The sequence below is a fragment of the Oncorhynchus mykiss genome, chromosome 15, assembly GCF_057628025.1.
Source record: "Oncorhynchus mykiss isolate SJ-2025 chromosome 15, ASM5762802v1, whole genome shotgun sequence".
NCBI classification, from domain to species: domain Eukaryota; kingdom Metazoa; phylum Chordata; class Actinopteri; order Salmoniformes; family Salmonidae; genus Oncorhynchus; species Oncorhynchus mykiss.
In genome coordinates this window covers 77,039,732-77,057,366 of record NC_143036.1, presented here as the reverse complement: position 1 = coordinate 77,057,366, position 17,635 = coordinate 77,039,732, and the positions used below count along the sequence as shown (strand labels likewise).

The 17,635-nt window shown below is 48.6% G+C and overlaps 1 protein-coding gene across 4 annotated transcripts in view; it reads right to left on the bottom strand.

Moving 5' to 3' along the window:
- Positions 1-17,635, bottom strand: part of myrfl (myelin regulatory factor like) — a 49,756-nt gene that overhangs the window by 21,926 nt on the left and 10,195 nt on the right. For 2 of the 4 annotated variants that reach the window (XM_090201267.1, XM_090201270.1), the window contains exons 2-5: positions 16,604-16,692; positions 2,961-3,051; positions 1,804-1,865; positions 1,099-1,630 (exon numbers count right to left, since the gene is read on the bottom strand). In XM_090201267.1, coding sequence (XP_090057393.1) covers positions 1,099-1,630; positions 1,804-1,865; positions 2,961-3,051; positions 16,604-16,679 — 761 coding nt within the window. In that variant the 5' untranslated portion in view covers positions 16,680-16,692. The remainder of the gene's footprint in view (positions 1-1,098; positions 1,631-1,803; positions 1,866-2,960; positions 3,052-16,603; positions 16,693-17,635) is intronic. The other 2 variants (XM_090201269.1, XM_090201271.1) reach the window with 1 other exon arrangement.

Genomic DNA, 17,635 nt, shown 5'->3' with positions numbered 1-17,635 from the left:
AGTAGTTTATGTACTGTACGGTGGTTTAGTAGTTTATGTGCTGTATTGTAGTTTAGTAGTTTATGTGCTGTAAGGTAGTTTAGTAGTTTATGTGCTGTAAGGTAGTTTAGTAGTTTATGTGCTGTAAGGTAGTTTAGTAGTTTATGTGCTGTACGGTAGTTTAGTAGTTTATGTGCCCATATGTACTGTACGGTGGTTTAGTAGTTTATGTACTGTATGGTAGTTTAGTAGTTTATGTGCTGTACGGTGGTTTAGTAGTTTATGTACTGTACAGTGGTTTAGTAGTTTATGTGCTGTATTGTAGTTTAGTAATTTATGTGCTGTAAGGTAGTTTAGTAGTTTATGTGCTGTAAGGTAGTTTAGTAGTTTATGTGCTGTACGGTAGTTTAGTAGTTTATGTGCCCATATGTACTGTACGGTGGTTTAGTAGTTTATGTACTGTATGGTAGTTTAGTAGTTTATGTGCTGTACGGTGGTTTAGTAGTTTATGTACTGTATGGTAGTTTAGTAGTTTATGTATTGTACGGTAGTTTAGTAGTTTATGTGCTGTACGGTAGTTTAGTAGTTTATGTGCTGTACAGTAGTTTAGTAGTTTATGTACTGTACGGTAGTTTAGTAGTTTATGTGCTGTATTGTAGTTTAGTAATTTATGTGCTGTATTGTAGTTTAGTAATTTATGTGCTGTAAGGTAGTTTAGTAGTTTATGTGCTGTAAGGTAGTTTAGTAGTTTATGTGCTTTAAGGTAGTTTAGTAGTTTATGTGCTGTACGGTAGTTTAGTAGTTTATGTGCCCATATGTACTGTACGGTGGTTTAGTAGTTTATGTACTGTATGGTAGTTTAGTAGTTTATGTGCTGTACGGTGGTTTAGTAGTTTATGTACTGTATGGTAGTTTAGTAGTTTATGTATTGTACGGTAGTTTAGTAGTTTATGTGCTGTACGGTAGTTTAGTAGTTTATGTGCTGTACAGTAGTTTAGTAGTTTATGTACTGTACGGTAGTTTAGTAGTTTATGTGCTGTACAGTAGTTTAGTAGTTTATGTACTGTACGGTAGTTTAGTAGTTTATGTACTGTACGGTAGTTTAGTAGTAGTTCTCACCCTGTGTGTTGACCAGCTGTGGGAGGCAGGTATGAATATCCTGGTTCTGAAGGGCATCCAGGCACAGGTAGTAGGCAGGATGAGGGCAGCCCGAGGCCTGGGGCTAGGTATGGGGCTTGGCCTGGAGGTAGTTCTGGGGCCGGGGGTGCGTTGGCCCTGGGGTAGCTGTCTGCCAGGCCCTGGAGTGGAGGAGGCTGATGCTGCTGGAGAGCCTTGTGGTGGACAGGCGGTGTGGTGGCAGTGTTAGCCTGTATATAGCTCTCCCCTGGGCTCAGGTAGTGGGGGTTGTGGACGGGCGGTGTGGGGGCAGTGTTAGCCTGTAAATAGCTCTCCCCTGGGCTCAGGTAGTGGGGGTGGTTGTGGGGCAGTGAGCCTGGAGATGTGTCTGCCTTGGTGTAAGAGTTAGTCAGCCCCTGGTGGTATGGCAGTCCTGGGTGTGGTGGGGGTTGTGGCGCCAGCTCTTTATATTGGCACGATGAGGCTGGAGGACGTGCCACTGTCTGGAAGACTTCCTGGTAGCCGTAGCTCACGTCTAGGTTAGGAACGGGGCAAAGGCAGTCATATCATTCATTAAAATAGGAACATTTTATTATTATGATCTAGTTGTGCTGTTTGTAACACTTGGCATTAAAAGAGATTCCTATCAACCGTTGTTGATAAAGTACTGCCAATAAAGGAAGAGGTTTCATTATCACAGTGGCTCACCTGGTATTTGCGGAGGTGAACACGGTTCTGAACCAGAATCTGGTGGTGACTCTGGTAACATGCTAGGAAGACAAAGACACAGTCAGACACGGCCCACCAAAGACACAGTCACAGTCAGACACGGCCCTCCAAAGACACAGTCACAGTCAGACACGACCCTCCAAAGACACAGTCAGACACGGCCCACCAAAGACACAGTCACAGTCAGACACGGCCCTCCAAAGACAGAGTCACAGTCAGACACGGCCCACCAAAGACACAGTCACAGTCAGACACGGCCCTCCAAAGACACAGTCACAGTCAGACACGGCCCTCCAAAGACACAGTCGGACACGGCCCTCCAAAGACACAGTCGGACACGGCCCTCCAAAGACACAGTCGGACACGGCCCTCCAAAGACACAGTCGGACACGGCCCTCCAAAGACACAGTCGGACACGGCCCTCCAAAGACACAGTCGGACACGGCCCTCCAAAGACACAGTCGGACACGGCCCTCCAAAGACACAGTCGGACACGGCCCTCCAAAGACACAGTCGGACACGGCCCTCCAAAGACACAGTCGGACACGGCCCTCCAAAGACGGAGTCGGACACGGCCCTCCGAAGACACAGTCGGACACGGCCCTCCAAAGACACAGTCGGACACGGCCCTCCAAAGACACAGTCGGACACGGCCCTCCAAAGACACAGTCGGACACGGCCCTCCAAAGACACAGTCGGACACGACCCTCCAAAGACACAGTCAGGCATGGCCCTCCAAAGACACAGTCAGACATGGCCCTCCAAAGACAAGGTTTCTAGAACTAGCCTTTCTCTCTGCTTACCTAACATGTCATTGTCTTGACTAGCTAACAACAAAGCCTACAGCTGTAGCTGTTGGTGCCATGGTGGAGAGCTGCCCACCTGCAGCAGATACAGTATAGGGCAGGAACAAAAGCCTGCAGAACCAGTAGGTCTCCAGGAGGATGGTTGGCCACCCCAGCTCTAGGATTGTGCCGTTGTGTTGTAAACACTTATGTGTGTCGTCCATTCCATTTAACACAGCTGCTGTGTTTATGGGTGGTAGATGGACTAAGAACATGGATGCTTACCAGGTATTAGATGGTCCTGGAAACAGATTTACCCTCAAGTACAATAAAGTAAACATGGATGCTTACAATGTTGGGTCCATGTCGTTGCTGAGGTACTGTTCCAGTATGCTGGTGTCCACCACAGCACTCTCCAGGACCCCACTCATATCCTGGCATCCTGGAAACACACACACTTTTCATTACATTTCACAAGTGTCTCATTCTGGTTCACAGTCACTCTTAAAATCTTGCTCCCTCTCTCTCGCTCTAAATATTGCTCCCTCTCTCTCTCTCTCTCTAAATTTCCTCCCTCTCTCTCTAAATCTTGCTCCCTCTCTCTCTCTAAATCTTGCTCCCTCTCTCTCTAAATCTTGCTCCCTCTCTCTCTCTAAATCTTGCTCAGTCTTCCCCTCTCTTTCTCTCTAAATCTTTCTCTCTAAATCTTGCTCCCTCTCTCTCACTCAAGATCTTGCTCTCTCTCTCTCCCCTACAAAGCATGAATCTGCCAAGGTTATAGGTCACCAGGTGAAACTAACCCATCATTAATATCAGTATGTAACCATTACAGCGTATCAGAGTGTGGTCCATCACCTACAGGCTTGCTATAGCCTGCCCTATACATGGCTCCCTGTACTGTAGGAGACAGTAGTGACCACTGTTATCAGCCAGGACACAGCTCTCAGAGGCTCCCTGTACTGTAGGAGACAGTAGTAATCAATGTTATCAGCCAGGACACAGCTCTCATAGAGGCTCCCTGTCCTGTAGGAGACAGTAGTAATCACGGCTATCAGCCAGGACACAGCTCTCATAGAGGCTCCCTGTACTGTAGGAGACAGTAGTAATCACTGCTATCAGCCAGGACACAGCTCTCATAGAGGCTCCCTGTACTGTAGGAGACAGTAGTAACCACTGTTATCAGCCAGGACACAGCTCTCAGAGGCTCCCTATACTGTAGGAGACAGTAGTAATCACGGCTATCAGCCAGGACACAGCTCTCATAGAGGCTCCCTGTCCAGTAGGAGACAGTAGTAATCACGGCTATCAGCCAGGACACAGCTCTCATAGAGGCTCCCTGTACTGTAGGAGACAGTAGTAATCACTGCTATCAGCCAGGACACAGCTCTCATAGAGGCTCCCTGTACTGTAGGAGATCACTGTTATCAGCCAGGACACAGCTCTCATAGAGGCTCCCTGTACTGTAGGTGACAGTAGTAATCACGGCTATCAGCCAGGACACAGCTCTCAGAGGCTCCCTGTACTGTAGGTGACAGTAGTAATCACTGCTATCAGCCAGGACACAGCTCTCAGAGGCTCCCTATACTGTAGGAGACAGTAGTAATCACTGTTATCAGCCAGGACACAGCTCTCATAGAGGCTCCCTGTACTGTAGGAGACAGTAGTAATCACTGTTATCAGCCAGGACACAGCTCTCATTGAAGCTCCCTGTACTGTAGGAGACACTGTTATCAGCCAGGACACAGCTCTCATAGAGGCTCCCTGTACTGTAGGAGATAGTAGTAAATCCCTATTATCTGCCAGAAAAGAGGCAGGTCGCTAGAAGAAATGACTGCTCAGTGTGTGCTGTGGTTGATGTCCCAGTCCTGCTGTGTATCTACACTCCCCTACATATTACATGTAGGCAGAAGCTTAGTATCTGGTCCCATATACAGTGCCTTGCGAAAGTATTCGGCCCCCTTGAACTTTGCGACCTTTTGCCACATTTCAGGCTTCAAACATAAAGATATAAAATTGTATTTTTTTGTGAAGAATCAACAACAAGTGGGACACAATCATGAAGTGGAACGACATGTATTGGATTTTTCAAACTTTTTTAACAAATCAAAAACTGAAAAATTGGGCCTGCAAAATTATTCAGCCCCCTTAAGTTAATACTTTGTAGCGCCACCTTTTGCTGCGATTACAGCTGTAAGTCGCTTGGGGTATGTCTCTATCAGTTTTGCACATCGAGAGACTGACATTTTTTCCCATTCCTCCTTGCAAAACAGCTCGAGCTCAGTGAGGTTGGATGGAGAGCATTTGTGAAAAGCAGTTTTTAGTTCTTTCCACAGATTCTCGATTGGATTCAGGTCTGGACTTTGACTTGGACATTCTAACACCTGGATATGTTTATTTTTGAACCATTCCATTGTAGATTTTGCTTTATGTTTTGGATCATTGTCTTGTTGGAAGACAAATCTCCGTCCCAGTCTCAGGTCTTTTGCAGACTCCATTAGGTTTTCTTCCAGAATGGTCCTGTATTTGGCTCCATCCATCTCCCCATCAATTTTAACCATCTTCCCTGTCCCTGCTGAAGAAAAGCAGGCCCAAACCATGATGCTGCCACCACCATGTTTGACAGTGGGGATGGTGTGTTCAGCTGTGTTGCTTTTACGCCAAACATAACGTTTTGCATTGTTGCCAAAAAGTTCAATTTTGGTTTCATCTGACCAGAGCACCTTCTTCCACATGTTTGGTGTGTCTCCCAGGTGGCTTGTGGCAAACTTTAAACAACACTTTTTATGGATATCTTTAAGAAATGGCTTTCTTCTTGCCACTCTTCCATAAAGGCCAGATTTGTGCAATATACGACTGATTGTTGTCCTATGGACAGAGTCTCCCACCTCAGCTGTAGATCTCTGCAGTTCATCCAGAGTGATCATGGGCCTCTTGGCTGCATCTCTGATCAGTCTTCTCCTTGTATGAGCTGAAAGTTTAGAGGGACGGCCAGGTCTTGGTAGATTTGCAGTGGTCTGATACTGTCATGTACTGTCATGTTGTCTTGTCTCTGTCCTTTCCCTTCACCCTGTCTCCCTCTGCTGGTCGTGTTAGGTTACCTTTTCTCCCCCGCTTTCCCCCAGCTGTCCCTTGTCTCCTCTAACTACCCATTCACCCCGTTCCCCACCTGTTCCCTTTTTCCCTCTGATTAGGTCCCTATATCTCTCTCTGTTTCTGCTCCTGTCCTTGTCGGATTCTTGTTTGTTTGTGTCATTCATGCCTGAACCAGACTGCCGTCATGTTTGCTGTAACCTTGTCCTGTCGGAATCTGCCGGTCCATCTGAGCCTACCTATGTTTGGTAATTAAAGAAGCTCTGTTTAAGTTGATTCGCTTTTGGGTCCTCATTCACGCACCGTAACAGAAGAATCCGACCAAGAATGGACCCAGCGACTTCGGATCCTCTCCACTCAGCCGTCGAGATCCAGGGAGCGATGCTAGGCAGACACGAGCAGGAATTGTCTGCTGCTTGACATGCCGTTGAGACCCTGGCCACCCAAGTCTCCAACCTCACAGAACAGGTTCACCATCTCCGCCTCGATCCACCGGCCACTTCCAGGGCTTTCGAATCTCCGGAGCCCAGAATCAATAACCCGCCGTGTTACTCTGGGGAGCCCACTGAATGCCGCTCGTTCCTCACCCAGTGTGATATTGTGTTTTCTCTCCAGCCCAACACTTACTCCAGGAGCACTGCTCGTGTCGCCTACGTCATATCTCTCCTTATTGGACGGGCTCGTGAGTGGGGCACGGCAATCTGGGAGGCAAGGGCTGAGTGTACTAACCAGTATCAAGACTTTAAGGAGGAGATGATACGGGTTTTTGATCGATCTGTTTTTGGGGAGGAGGCTTCCAGGGCCCTGTCTTCCCTATGTCAAGGCAATCGATCCATAACAGACTACTCTATTGAGTTTCGCACTCTTGCTGTCTCCAGTGGCTGGAACGAGCCGGCCTTGCTCGCTCGTCTTCTGGAGGGTTTCCGCGCAGAGGTAAAGGATGAGATTCTCTCCCGGGAGGTTCCTTCCAGCGTGGATTCCTTGATTGAACTCGCTATTCGCATTGAGCGACGGGTTGATCTTCGTCACCGAGCTCGTGGAAAGGAGCTCGCGCTCTCCGTCGCCTCCCTCTCCGCATCACTACCATCTTCCTCTGCCGGCTCGGGTGCTGAGCCCATGCAGCTGGGAGGTATCCGCATCTCGACTAAGGAGAGGGAACGGAGAATCACCAACCGCCTCTGTCTCTATTGCGGTTCCGCTGGTCATTTTGTCACTTCATGTCCAGTAAAAGGCCAGAGCTCGTCAGTAAGCGGAGGGCTACTGGTGAGCGCTACTACTCCTGTCTCTCCTTCAAGATCCTGCACTACCTTGTCGGTCCATCTACGCTGGACCGGTTCGTCAGCTTCCTGCAGTGCCTTAATAGACTCTGGGGCGGAGGGCTGTTTTATGGACGAGACCTGGGCTCGGGAACATGACATTCCTCTCAGACAGTTAAAGGAGCCCACGGCCTTGTTCGCCCTGGATGGTAGTCCTCTCCCCAGGATTCAGCGTGAGACGCTACCTTTAACCCTCACTGTTTCTGGTAATCATAGTGAAACCATTTCTTTTTTAATTTTTCGTTCACCTTTTACACCTGTTGTTTTGGGCCATCCCTGGCTAGTTTGTCATAATCCTTCCATTAATTGGTCTAGTAATTCTATCCTCTCCTGGAACGTCTCTTGTCATGTGAAATGTTTAATGTCTGCTATCCCTCCTGTTTCCTCTGTCTCTTCTTCACAGGAGGAGCCTGGTCAAGATTATTTGTCTGTAGCTCTTGACGCCGGTACCATAGTCCCCTCCTCCTCTCCCGCCGGAGCGGGGTTTTTTTTTGTCAAGAAGAAGGACGGGTCTCTGCGCCCCTGCATAGATTATCGAGGGCTGAATGACATAACAGTGAAGAATCGTTATCCGCTTCCTCTTATGTCTTCAGCCTTCGAGATCCTGCAGGGAGCCAGGTTTTTCACTAAGTTGGACCTTCGTAACGCTTACCATCTCGTGCGCATCAGGGAGGGGGACGAGTGGAAGACGGCGTTTAACACTCCGTTAGGGCACTTTGAATACCGGGTTCTTCCTTTCGGCCTCGCTAACGCTCCAGCTGTCTTTCAGGCATTAGTCAATGATGTCCTGAGAGACATGCTGAACATCTTTGTTTTCGTTTACCTTGACGATATCCTGATTTTTTTCACCGTCACTCCAGATTCATGTTCAGCACGTTCGACGTGTCCTCCAGCGCCTTTTAGAGAATTGTCTTTTTGTGAAGGCTGAGAAGTGCACTTTTCATGCCTCCTCCGTCACATTTCTCGGTTCTGTTATTTCCGCTGAAGGCATTAAGATGGATCCCGCTAAGGTCCAAGCTGTCATTGATTGGCCCGTCCCTAAGTCACGCGTCGAGCTGCAGCGCTTTCTCGGCTTCGCGAACTTCTATCGTCGTTTCATCCGTAATTTCGGTCAGGTGGCAGCTCCTCTCACAGCCCTTACTTCTGTCAAGACGTGCTTTAAGTGGTCCGTTTCCGCCCAGGGAGCTTTTGATCTCCTCAAGAATCGTTTTACATCCGCTCCTATCCTTGTTACACCTGACGTCTCTAGACAGTTCGTTGTCGAGGTTGACGCGTCAGAGGTGGGAGTGGGAGCCATCCTTTCTCAGCGCTCCCTCTCTGACGACAAGGTCCACCCATGCGCGTATTTTTCTCATCGCCTGTCGCCGTCGGAACGTAACTATGATGTGGGTAACCGCGAACTGCTCGCCATCCGGTTAGCCCTAGGCGAATGGCGACAGTGGTTGGAGGGGGCGACCGTTCCTTTTGTCGTTTGGACTGACCATAGGAACCTTGAGTACATCCGTTCTGCCAAACGACTTAATGCGCGTCAGGCGCGTTGGGCGCTGTTTTTCGCTCGTTTCGAGTTCGTGATTTCTTATCGTCCGGGCTCTAAGAACACCAAGCCTGATGCTTTGTCTCGTCTCTTCAGTTCTTCAGTAGCCTCCACTGACCCCGAGGGGATTCTCCCTGAGGGGCGTGTTGTCGGGTTGACTGTCTGGGGAATTGAGAGGCAGGTAAAGCAAGCACTCACTCAAACTCCGTCGCCGCGCGCTTGTCCTAGGAACCTTCTTTTCGTTCCCGTTCCTACTCGTCTGGCCGTTCTTCAGTGGGCTCACTCTGCCAAGTTAGCCGGCCACCCTGGCGTTCGGGGTACGCTTGCTTCCATTCGCCAGCGTTTCTGGTGGCCCACCCGGGAGCATGACACGCGTCGTTTCGTGGCTGCTTGTTCGGTCTGCGCGCAGACTAAGTCCGGTAACTCTCCTCCTGCCGGCCGTCTCAGGCCGCTTCCTATTCCCTCTCGACCGTGGTCTCACATCGCCTTAGATTTTGTCACCGGACTGCCTTCGTCAGCGGGGAAGACTGTTATTCTTACGGTTGTCGATAGGTTCTCTAAGGCGGCTCATTTCATTCCCCTTGCTAAGCTTCCTTCTGCTAAAGAGACGGCACAAATCATCATCGAGAATGTTTTCAGAATTCATGGCCTTCCGTCAGACGTCGTTTCGGACAGAGGTCCGCAATTCACGTCTCAATTTTGGAGGGAGTTTTGCCGTTTGATTGGGGCTTCCGTCAGTCTCTCTTCCGGCTTTCACCCCCAGTCTAACGGTCAAGCAGAACGGGCCAATCAGACTATTGGTCGCATCTTACGCAGTCTTTCTTTTCGCAACCCTGCGTCTTGGTCAGAACAGCTCCCCTGGGCAGAATACGCCCACAACTCGCTTCCTTCGTCTGCGACCGGGCTATCTCCTTTTCAGAGTAGCCTCGGGTACCAGCCTCCGTTGTTCTCATCTCAGTTCGCCGAGTCCAGCGTCCCCTCCGCTCAGGCTTTTGTCCAACGTTGCGAGCGCACCTGGAAGAGGGTCAGGTCTGCACTTTGCCGTTATAGGGCGCAGACTGTGAGAGCTGCCAATAAGCGTAGAACGAAGAGCCCTAGATATTGTCGCGGTCAGAGAGTTTGGCTCTCCACTCAGAACCTTCCCCTTAAGACGGCTTCTCGCAAGTTGACCCCGCGGTTCATTGGTCCATTCCGTATCTCTCAGGTCATTAATCCTGTCGCAGTGCGACTTCTTCTTCCGCGATATCTTCGTCGCGTCCACCCGGTCTTCCATGTCTCCTGTGTTAAGCCCGTTCTTCGCGCCCCCGCTCGTCTTCCCCCCCCCCCCCCCATCCTTGTCGAGGGCGCACCTATCTACAGGGTCCGTAAAATCTTGGACATGCGTCCTCGGGGCCGTGGTCATCAGTACCTAGTTGACTGGGAGGGGTACGGTCCTGAGGAGAGGAGTTGGGTTCCCTCTCGGGACGTGCTGGACCGTGCGCTGATTGATGATTTCCTCCGTTGCCGCCAGGTTTCCTCCTCGAGTGCGCCAGGAGGCGCTCGGTGAGTGGGGGGGTACTGTCATGTACTGTCATGTTGTCTTGTCTCTGTCCTTTCCCTTCACCCTGTCTCCCTCTGCTGGTCGTGTTAGGTTACCTTTTCTCCCCCGCTTTCCCCCAGCTGTCCCTTGTCTCCTCTAACTACCCATTCACCCCGTTCCCCACCTGTTCCCTTTTTCCCTCTGATTAGGTCCCTATATCTCTCTCTGTTTCTGCTCCTGTCCTTGTCGGATTCTTGTTTGTTTGTGTCATTCATGCCTGAACCAGACTGCCGTCATGTTTGCTGTAACCTTGTCCTGTCCTGTCGGAATCTGCCGGTCCATCTGAGCCTACCTATGTTTGGTAATTAAAGAAGCTCTGTTTAAGTTGATTCGCTTTTGGGTCCTCATTCACGCACCGTAACAGATACTCCTTCCATTTCAATAGTATCGCTTGCACAGTGCTCCTTGGGATGTTTAAAGCTTGGGAAATCTTTTTGTATCCAAATCCGGCTTTAAACTTCTTCACAACAGTATCTCGAACCTGCCTGGTGTGTTCCTTGTTCTTCATGATGCTCTCTGTGCTTTTAACGGACCTCTGAGACTATCACAGTGCAGGTGCATTTATACGGAGACTTGATTACACACAGGGGGATTGTATTTATCATTAGTCATTTAGGTCAACATTGGATCATTCAGAGATCCTCACTGAACTTCTGGAGAGAGTTTGCTGCACTGAAAGTAAAGGGGCTGAATAATTTTGCACGCCCAATTTTTCAGTTTTTGATTTGTTAAAGTTTGAAATATCCAATAAATGTCGTTCCACTTCATGATTGTGTCCCACTTGTTGTTGATTCTTCACAAAAAAATACAGTTTTATATCTTTATATTTGAAGCCTGAAATGTGGCAAAAGGTCGCAAAGTTCAAGGGGGCCGAATACTTTCGCAAGGCACTGTACCTAGCATACCAAATACATACCTAGCATACCAAATGCATACCAAGCATACCAAATGCACACCTAGCATACCAAATAGCATACTAAATACATACCAAGCATACCAAATACATACCAAGCATACCAAATACATACCTAGCATACCAAATGCATACCAAGCATACCAAATACATACCTAGCATACCAAATACATACCAAGTACATACCTATCATACCAAATACATACCAAGGATACCAAATACATACCTAGCATACCAAGCATACCAAATACATACCTAGCATACCAAATACATACCTAGCATACCAAATACCAAATACATACCTAGCATACCTAGCATACCAAATAAATACTTAGCATGTACCCAAGTTAAATGCAAGGAGACATTTTACAGTCACAAACACTCACGCAACAAACAAAGACCTGAACTTAAAAAACATTTTTACAAGTTTTCTAAGTTCTTTAAAGAATGTCCTACTAGCTTGTCCCTGAGAGTGATGTGTCTGGCCTTGATCTAATTACTGTGTGACTCTGATTGTGGGACAGGTGGCCTTGAGCTGCCCATGACGTCAGAGCTCTGCTGCACCTGTGTAGATACGGGGCTGGGAAGTGTCTCTGGTCTGCTGACTCTATGACCGTATTTCAATTGTCATAAGCATCTTATCTGTCCTCGTATGCTGTCCATTTTTTAGCTTACAAAATGTGAAATAACTGGCTCCTTTGAACTTTAACTCCAGATATGGAATGTGTGAGTAGGGAAGAGGACCAAGCTTTCGTAGAACTATCAACACAGAACCGGCATCTTTTATTTCAGCTCTTGAAACATGTGACCAACACTTCACATTTATATTTGTTTTCAGTATACATGGTCAGTCACCGGCTTCATTAGGAAATGTGTTGATGATGTTGTACCCACAATAACAATCCGGACATACCCCTAACCAAAAACCCTGGATGAACGGAGATATCCGTACAATGCAGAGAGCCTGTACTGCTGCATTCAATGTCAGCAGAACGGATCCCGATGACTCTGTGGGGCGCTGCACGGCTAGCAGGTACGAGCTCTGCAAATCCATTAGGGACGCAAAAACACAACACAGCCTCAAACTTGAATTGATGTTCCACAACTCAGACTCACAACGCATGTGGCAAGGACCACAGACTGTCACAGACTACAAAAGGCAAATCCAGCTGTGTGGTGCCCACCGAAGCTCCCAGCTCAGTTTAACCCCCCCCCCCCCCCCCCCCCCCCTTAAGTTGTGCCGTGGCGGAGGTCTTTGTGGGCTATACTCAGCCTTGTCTCAGGATGGTATGTTGGTGGTTGAAGATATCCCTCTAGTGGTGTGGGGGCTGTGCTTTGGCAAAGTGGGTGGGGTTATATCCTTCCTGTTTGGCCCTGTCCGGGGGTGTCCTCGGAGTGGGCCACAGTGTCTCCTGACCCCTCCTGTCTCAGCCTCCAGTATTTATGCTGCAGTAGTTTATGTGCCGGGGGGCTAGGGTCAGTTTGTTATATCTGGAGTACTTCTCCTGTCCTATTCGGTGTCCTGTGTGAATCTAAGTGTGCGTTCTCTAATTCTCTCCTTCTCTCTCTCGGAGGACCTGAGCCCTAGGACCATGCCCCAGGACTACCTGACATGATGACTCCTTGCTGTCCCCAGTCCACCTGGCTGTGCTGCTGCTCCAGTTTCAACTGTTCTGCCTTATTATTATTCGACCATGCTGATCATTTATGAACATTTGAACATCTTGGCCATGTTCTGTTATAATCTCCACCCGGCACAGCCAGAAGAGGACTGGCCATCCCACATATGCTCTCTCTAATTCTCTCTTTCTTTCTCTCTCTCGGAGGACCTGAGCCCTAGGACCATGCCCCAGGAATACCTGACATGATGACTCCTTGCTGTCCCCAGTCCACCTGACTGTGCTGCTGCTCCAGTTTCAACTATTCTGCCTTATTATTATTCGACCATGCTGGTCATTTATGAACATTTGAACATCTTGACCATGTTTTGTTATAATCTCCACCCGGCACAGCCAGAAGAGGACTGGCCACCCCACATAGCCTGGTTCCTCTCTAGGTTTCTTCCTAGGTTTTGGCCTTTCTAGGGAGTTTTTCCTAGCCACCGTGCTTCTTCACCTGCATTGCTTGCTGTTTGGGGTTTTAGGCTGGGTTTCTGTACAGCACTTTGAGATATCAGCTGATGTACGAAGGGCTATATAAAATAAATTTGATTGATTGATTGATTGTTCTTACTTCGAGGCAGTCAATAGCCAGACAATCCGGGAAGTCTCTCGCTCCTCCAGACAACCAGGGAAGTCTCTCGCTCCTCCAGACAACCAGGGAAGTCTCTCGCTCCTCCAGACAACCAGGGAAGTCTCTCGCTCCTCCAGACAACCAGGGAAGTCTCTCGCTCCTCCAGACAACCAGGGAAGTCTCTCGCTACTCCAGACAACCAGGGAAGTCTCTCGCTACTCCAGACAACCAGGGAAGTCTCTCGCTCCTCCAGACAACCAGGGAAGTCTCTCGCTCCTCCAGACAACCAGGGAAGTCTCTCGCTCCTCCAGACAACCAGGGAAGTCTCTCGCTCCTCCAGACAACCAGGGAAGTCTCTCGCTCCTCCAGACAACCAGGGAAGTCTCTCGCTCCACCAGACAACCAGGGAAGTCTCTCGCTCCTCCAGACAACCAGGGAAGTCTCTCGCTCCTCCAGACAACCAGGGAAGTCTCTCGCCCCTCCAGACAACCAGGGAAGTCTCTCGCTCCTCCAGACAACCAGGAAGTCTCTCGCTCCTCCAGACAACCAGGAAGTCTCTCGCTCCTCCAGACAACCAGGAAGTCTCTCGCTGCTCTAGACAACCAGGTGCTTTCACTCTCTGAGGCTGATGTGAGGAAAACTCTCAAAAAAAGAGTGAATACTCCCCGTCTTCAGAGTGTGTGCTGACCAGCTAGTCTTCACTGACATCTTCAACCTGTCCCAGGCTGTAGTCCCCACCTGCTTTAAGGAGACCACCATCGTCCCAGTGCCCAAGAAAAATAAAGTGGCATGCCCAAATGTCTATCGCCCCGTCGCGCTCACCTCAGTCCTCATGAAGTGCCCGGAGAGGCTGGTCATGGCCCACATCAAGGCCAGCATGTCAGGCCCACTGGACCCACTTACATCTGGAAAGAGGAACACCTATGTGAGAATGCTGTTCATTGACTACAGTTCAGCATTCAACACTATTGTTCCCTCCAAGTTTGTTACCAAACTCAAAGCCCTGGGTCAGGACACCAAGCTCTGCAACTGGATTCTGGATTTCCTGACGGGCAGACCACGGGCTGTGAGGATTGGCAACAATACCTTCTCCACACTGACTCAACACAGGGCCCCCCCCCAGGGGTGTGTCCTCAGTCCTCTGCTGTACTTCCTGTTCATCCACCATCCACGACTGTTTAGCTTTGCACCACACCAACTCCATCATCTAGTCTCCATGACGACACCACGGTTGTAGGCCTGATAACCTACCAAGAACAACGAGTCAGTCTATAGGGAGGAGGTAAGTGAACTGGCATTGTGGTGTCAGGACAACAACCTCTATATCAATGTCAGCAACAACAACCAAAAATGAGTTCGTTGTTGACTTCAGGAAGCAGAGGAGGGAACATGCCCCAATCCACATCAGCGGGACTGCGGTAGAGAGAGTCACAAGTTTCAAGTTCCTCGGCATCCACAGAGTACTTACCATGGACAAACAACACCACCACTCTTGTCAAGAGGGCACAACAGCGTCTCTACTTCCTAATGCTAACCCGGGTCCTCTCCAAATACAACCACTGCACCATCGAGAGCATCCTGACTGATTGCATCACGGCCAAGTATGGGAATTGCTCCGTCCACGACTACACACACATCACAACTGCTGCTACCTGACTGTTACTACACTGCTCAGTTTATACACTGCCCCCCCCCATCCCCCCTTCTCCAATACACCTGGAAATATTGATCTACAAATTGTGCCTTCCTTTATTATACTTAATAAGCAACAAAAAATATATATATTCTACTGAGACATTTATTTTCAAATTCTTATTTTATAGTATTTCTTCTTGTTGTTGCATTGTTCTAGAAGGAACCTACAAGTAAGCATTTCATTGGACGATGCATGTACGGGATATGTGTGGTATATGACTAATAAACAACTTGACAGTGGACCGATCTAGCCAAACGACTATCTATTTCTCAATTGAAACCGCCTCACAACATGACCTATTAACTCATCTAACTGTAGTAACTCACAACATGACCTATTAACTCATCTAACTGTAGTAACTTACAACATGACCTATTAACTCATCTAACTGTAGTAACTCAGAACATGACCTATTAACTCATCTGACTGTAGTACCTCACAACATGACCTATTAACTCATCTAACTGTAGTAACTCACAACATGACCTATTAACTCATCTAACTGTAGTAACTCACAACATGACCTATTTACTCATCTGACTGTAGTAACTCACAACATGACCTATTAACTCATCTAACTGTAGTAACTTTGGGAAGATGAATCACTGTTTGAATATATTTTTAACCTAATGGGTGATCTTTACACCTGACGGGTGACCGTTACCCCTGACGGGTGACCGTTACCCCTGACGGGTGATCGTTACCCCTGACGGGTGATCGTTACCCCTGACGGGTGACCGTTACCCCTGACGGGTGATCATTACCCCTGACGGGTGATCGTTACCCCTGACGGGTGACCATTTGACTGTTCTGAAAGGTTAGAGACATCGAATCAGAGCCTCTCTCCCCCACCCCCTCTCTTTCTCTCCCTCTCCCCCACCCTCTCCCCCTCCCCTCCCCACCCTCTCTCTTTCTCTCCCTCTCCCCCACCCTCTCCCCACCCTCTCTCTCTCCTCCACCCCACCCCACCCTCTCTCCCTCTCCCACCCCCCTCCACCCTCTCTCGCCCTCCCTCTCCTCCACCCCACCCTCTCCCTCTCCCCCCCCCCTCTCTCCTCCACCCCACCCTCTCTCTCTCTTCTTCTCCCTCCACCCTCTCTCTCACCCCCCTCTCTCTCCTCCCCCCCCTCTCTCTCCTCTCTCCTCCCCCACCCCTCTCTCTCCTCCCCGTCCCTCTCTCACTCTCATATTGATAATTCTGTCCAAACCCTGAGAGCTTTAGCCACTTCATATTTCTGTGAAAAGGCCTTTGACATTAATGTTCTGGGATCAGCTAAGACACCTCAGGAACAACACTACTTCCCCTAAGGATTATGTGTTGAAAAACACACACTCATAATTCCATACACACTCACTCACCCACTCACACACCAGAGGAGGCTGGTGGGAGGAGGTTTAGGAGGATGGGCTCATTGTAATGGCTGGAATGGAATTAGTGCAACGGAGTCAAACATGTGGTTTCTATGTGTTTGATATCGTTCCATTTATTCCATTCCAGCCTTTACAATGAGCCCGTCCTCCTAAAGTACCTCCTCCCACCAGCTTCCTCTGACTCGCACAACCCTCTCACACACACACACACACACACTAGGGAATAGGGTGCTGTTTTGGGACACAACTATAGAATGTCTTACCGTCAAAGAACTGCTGCAGCGCTTCATTCTCTCCCAGAACATCAACGGGCACCGGGAGTCCTCCTGGGGGCTCCATGGTGATCAGCTGCCTGAGATACACAGCTGTTATTGGGGGTGAAACAGTAGGCAAGGCCTAGGCTTGAGCACTGTGTAGGCCCGAGCATGTTCATGAGGAGGTAAACACACAGACGGTACAAAATGGAAGAAACCCCTTCACCAATGCCAACCTATTATTTTTTAGGCTTGCACGGTAGGCTTTGAATGTAACTCCAGACTCTTAGAAAATTGGAGGCTCTGCTATTTCTGTCAGGAAAACATACTGGCCGAGGTAAAACTATTTCTGTCAGGAAAATATACTGGCCTAGGTCAAACTATTTCTGTCAGGAAAATATAGTAGCCTAACTGAAAGTCAACCTGCCATGGAGTAAACTAACTGTCCGTATCCCCTGGTAACAGTTTCATAAAGCTGTTCTACACCTGACATGGAGTAAACTAACTGTCCGTATCCCCTGGTAACAGTTTCATAAAGCTGTTCTACACCTGACATGGAGTAAACTAACTGTCCGTATCCCCTGGTAACAGTTTCATAAAGCTGTTCTTCACCTGACATGGAGTAAACTAACTGTCCGTATCCCCTGGTAACAGTTTCATAAAGCTGTTCTACACCTGACATGGAGTAAACTAACTGTCCGTATCCCCTGGTAACAGTTTCATAAAGCTGTTCTACACCTGACATGGAGTAAACTAACTGTCCGTATCCCCTGGTAACAGTTTCATAAAGCTGTTCTACACCTGACATGGAGTAAACTAACTGTCCGTATCCCCTGGTAACAGTTTCATAAAGCTGTTCTTCACCTGACATGGAGTAAACTAACTGTCCGTATCCCCTGGTAACAGTTTCATAAAGCTGTTCTACACCTGACATGGAGTAAACTAACTGTCCGTATCCCCTGGTAACAGTTTCATAAAGCTGTTCTACACCTGACATGGAGTAAACTAACTGTCCGTATCCCCTGGTAACAGTTTCATAAA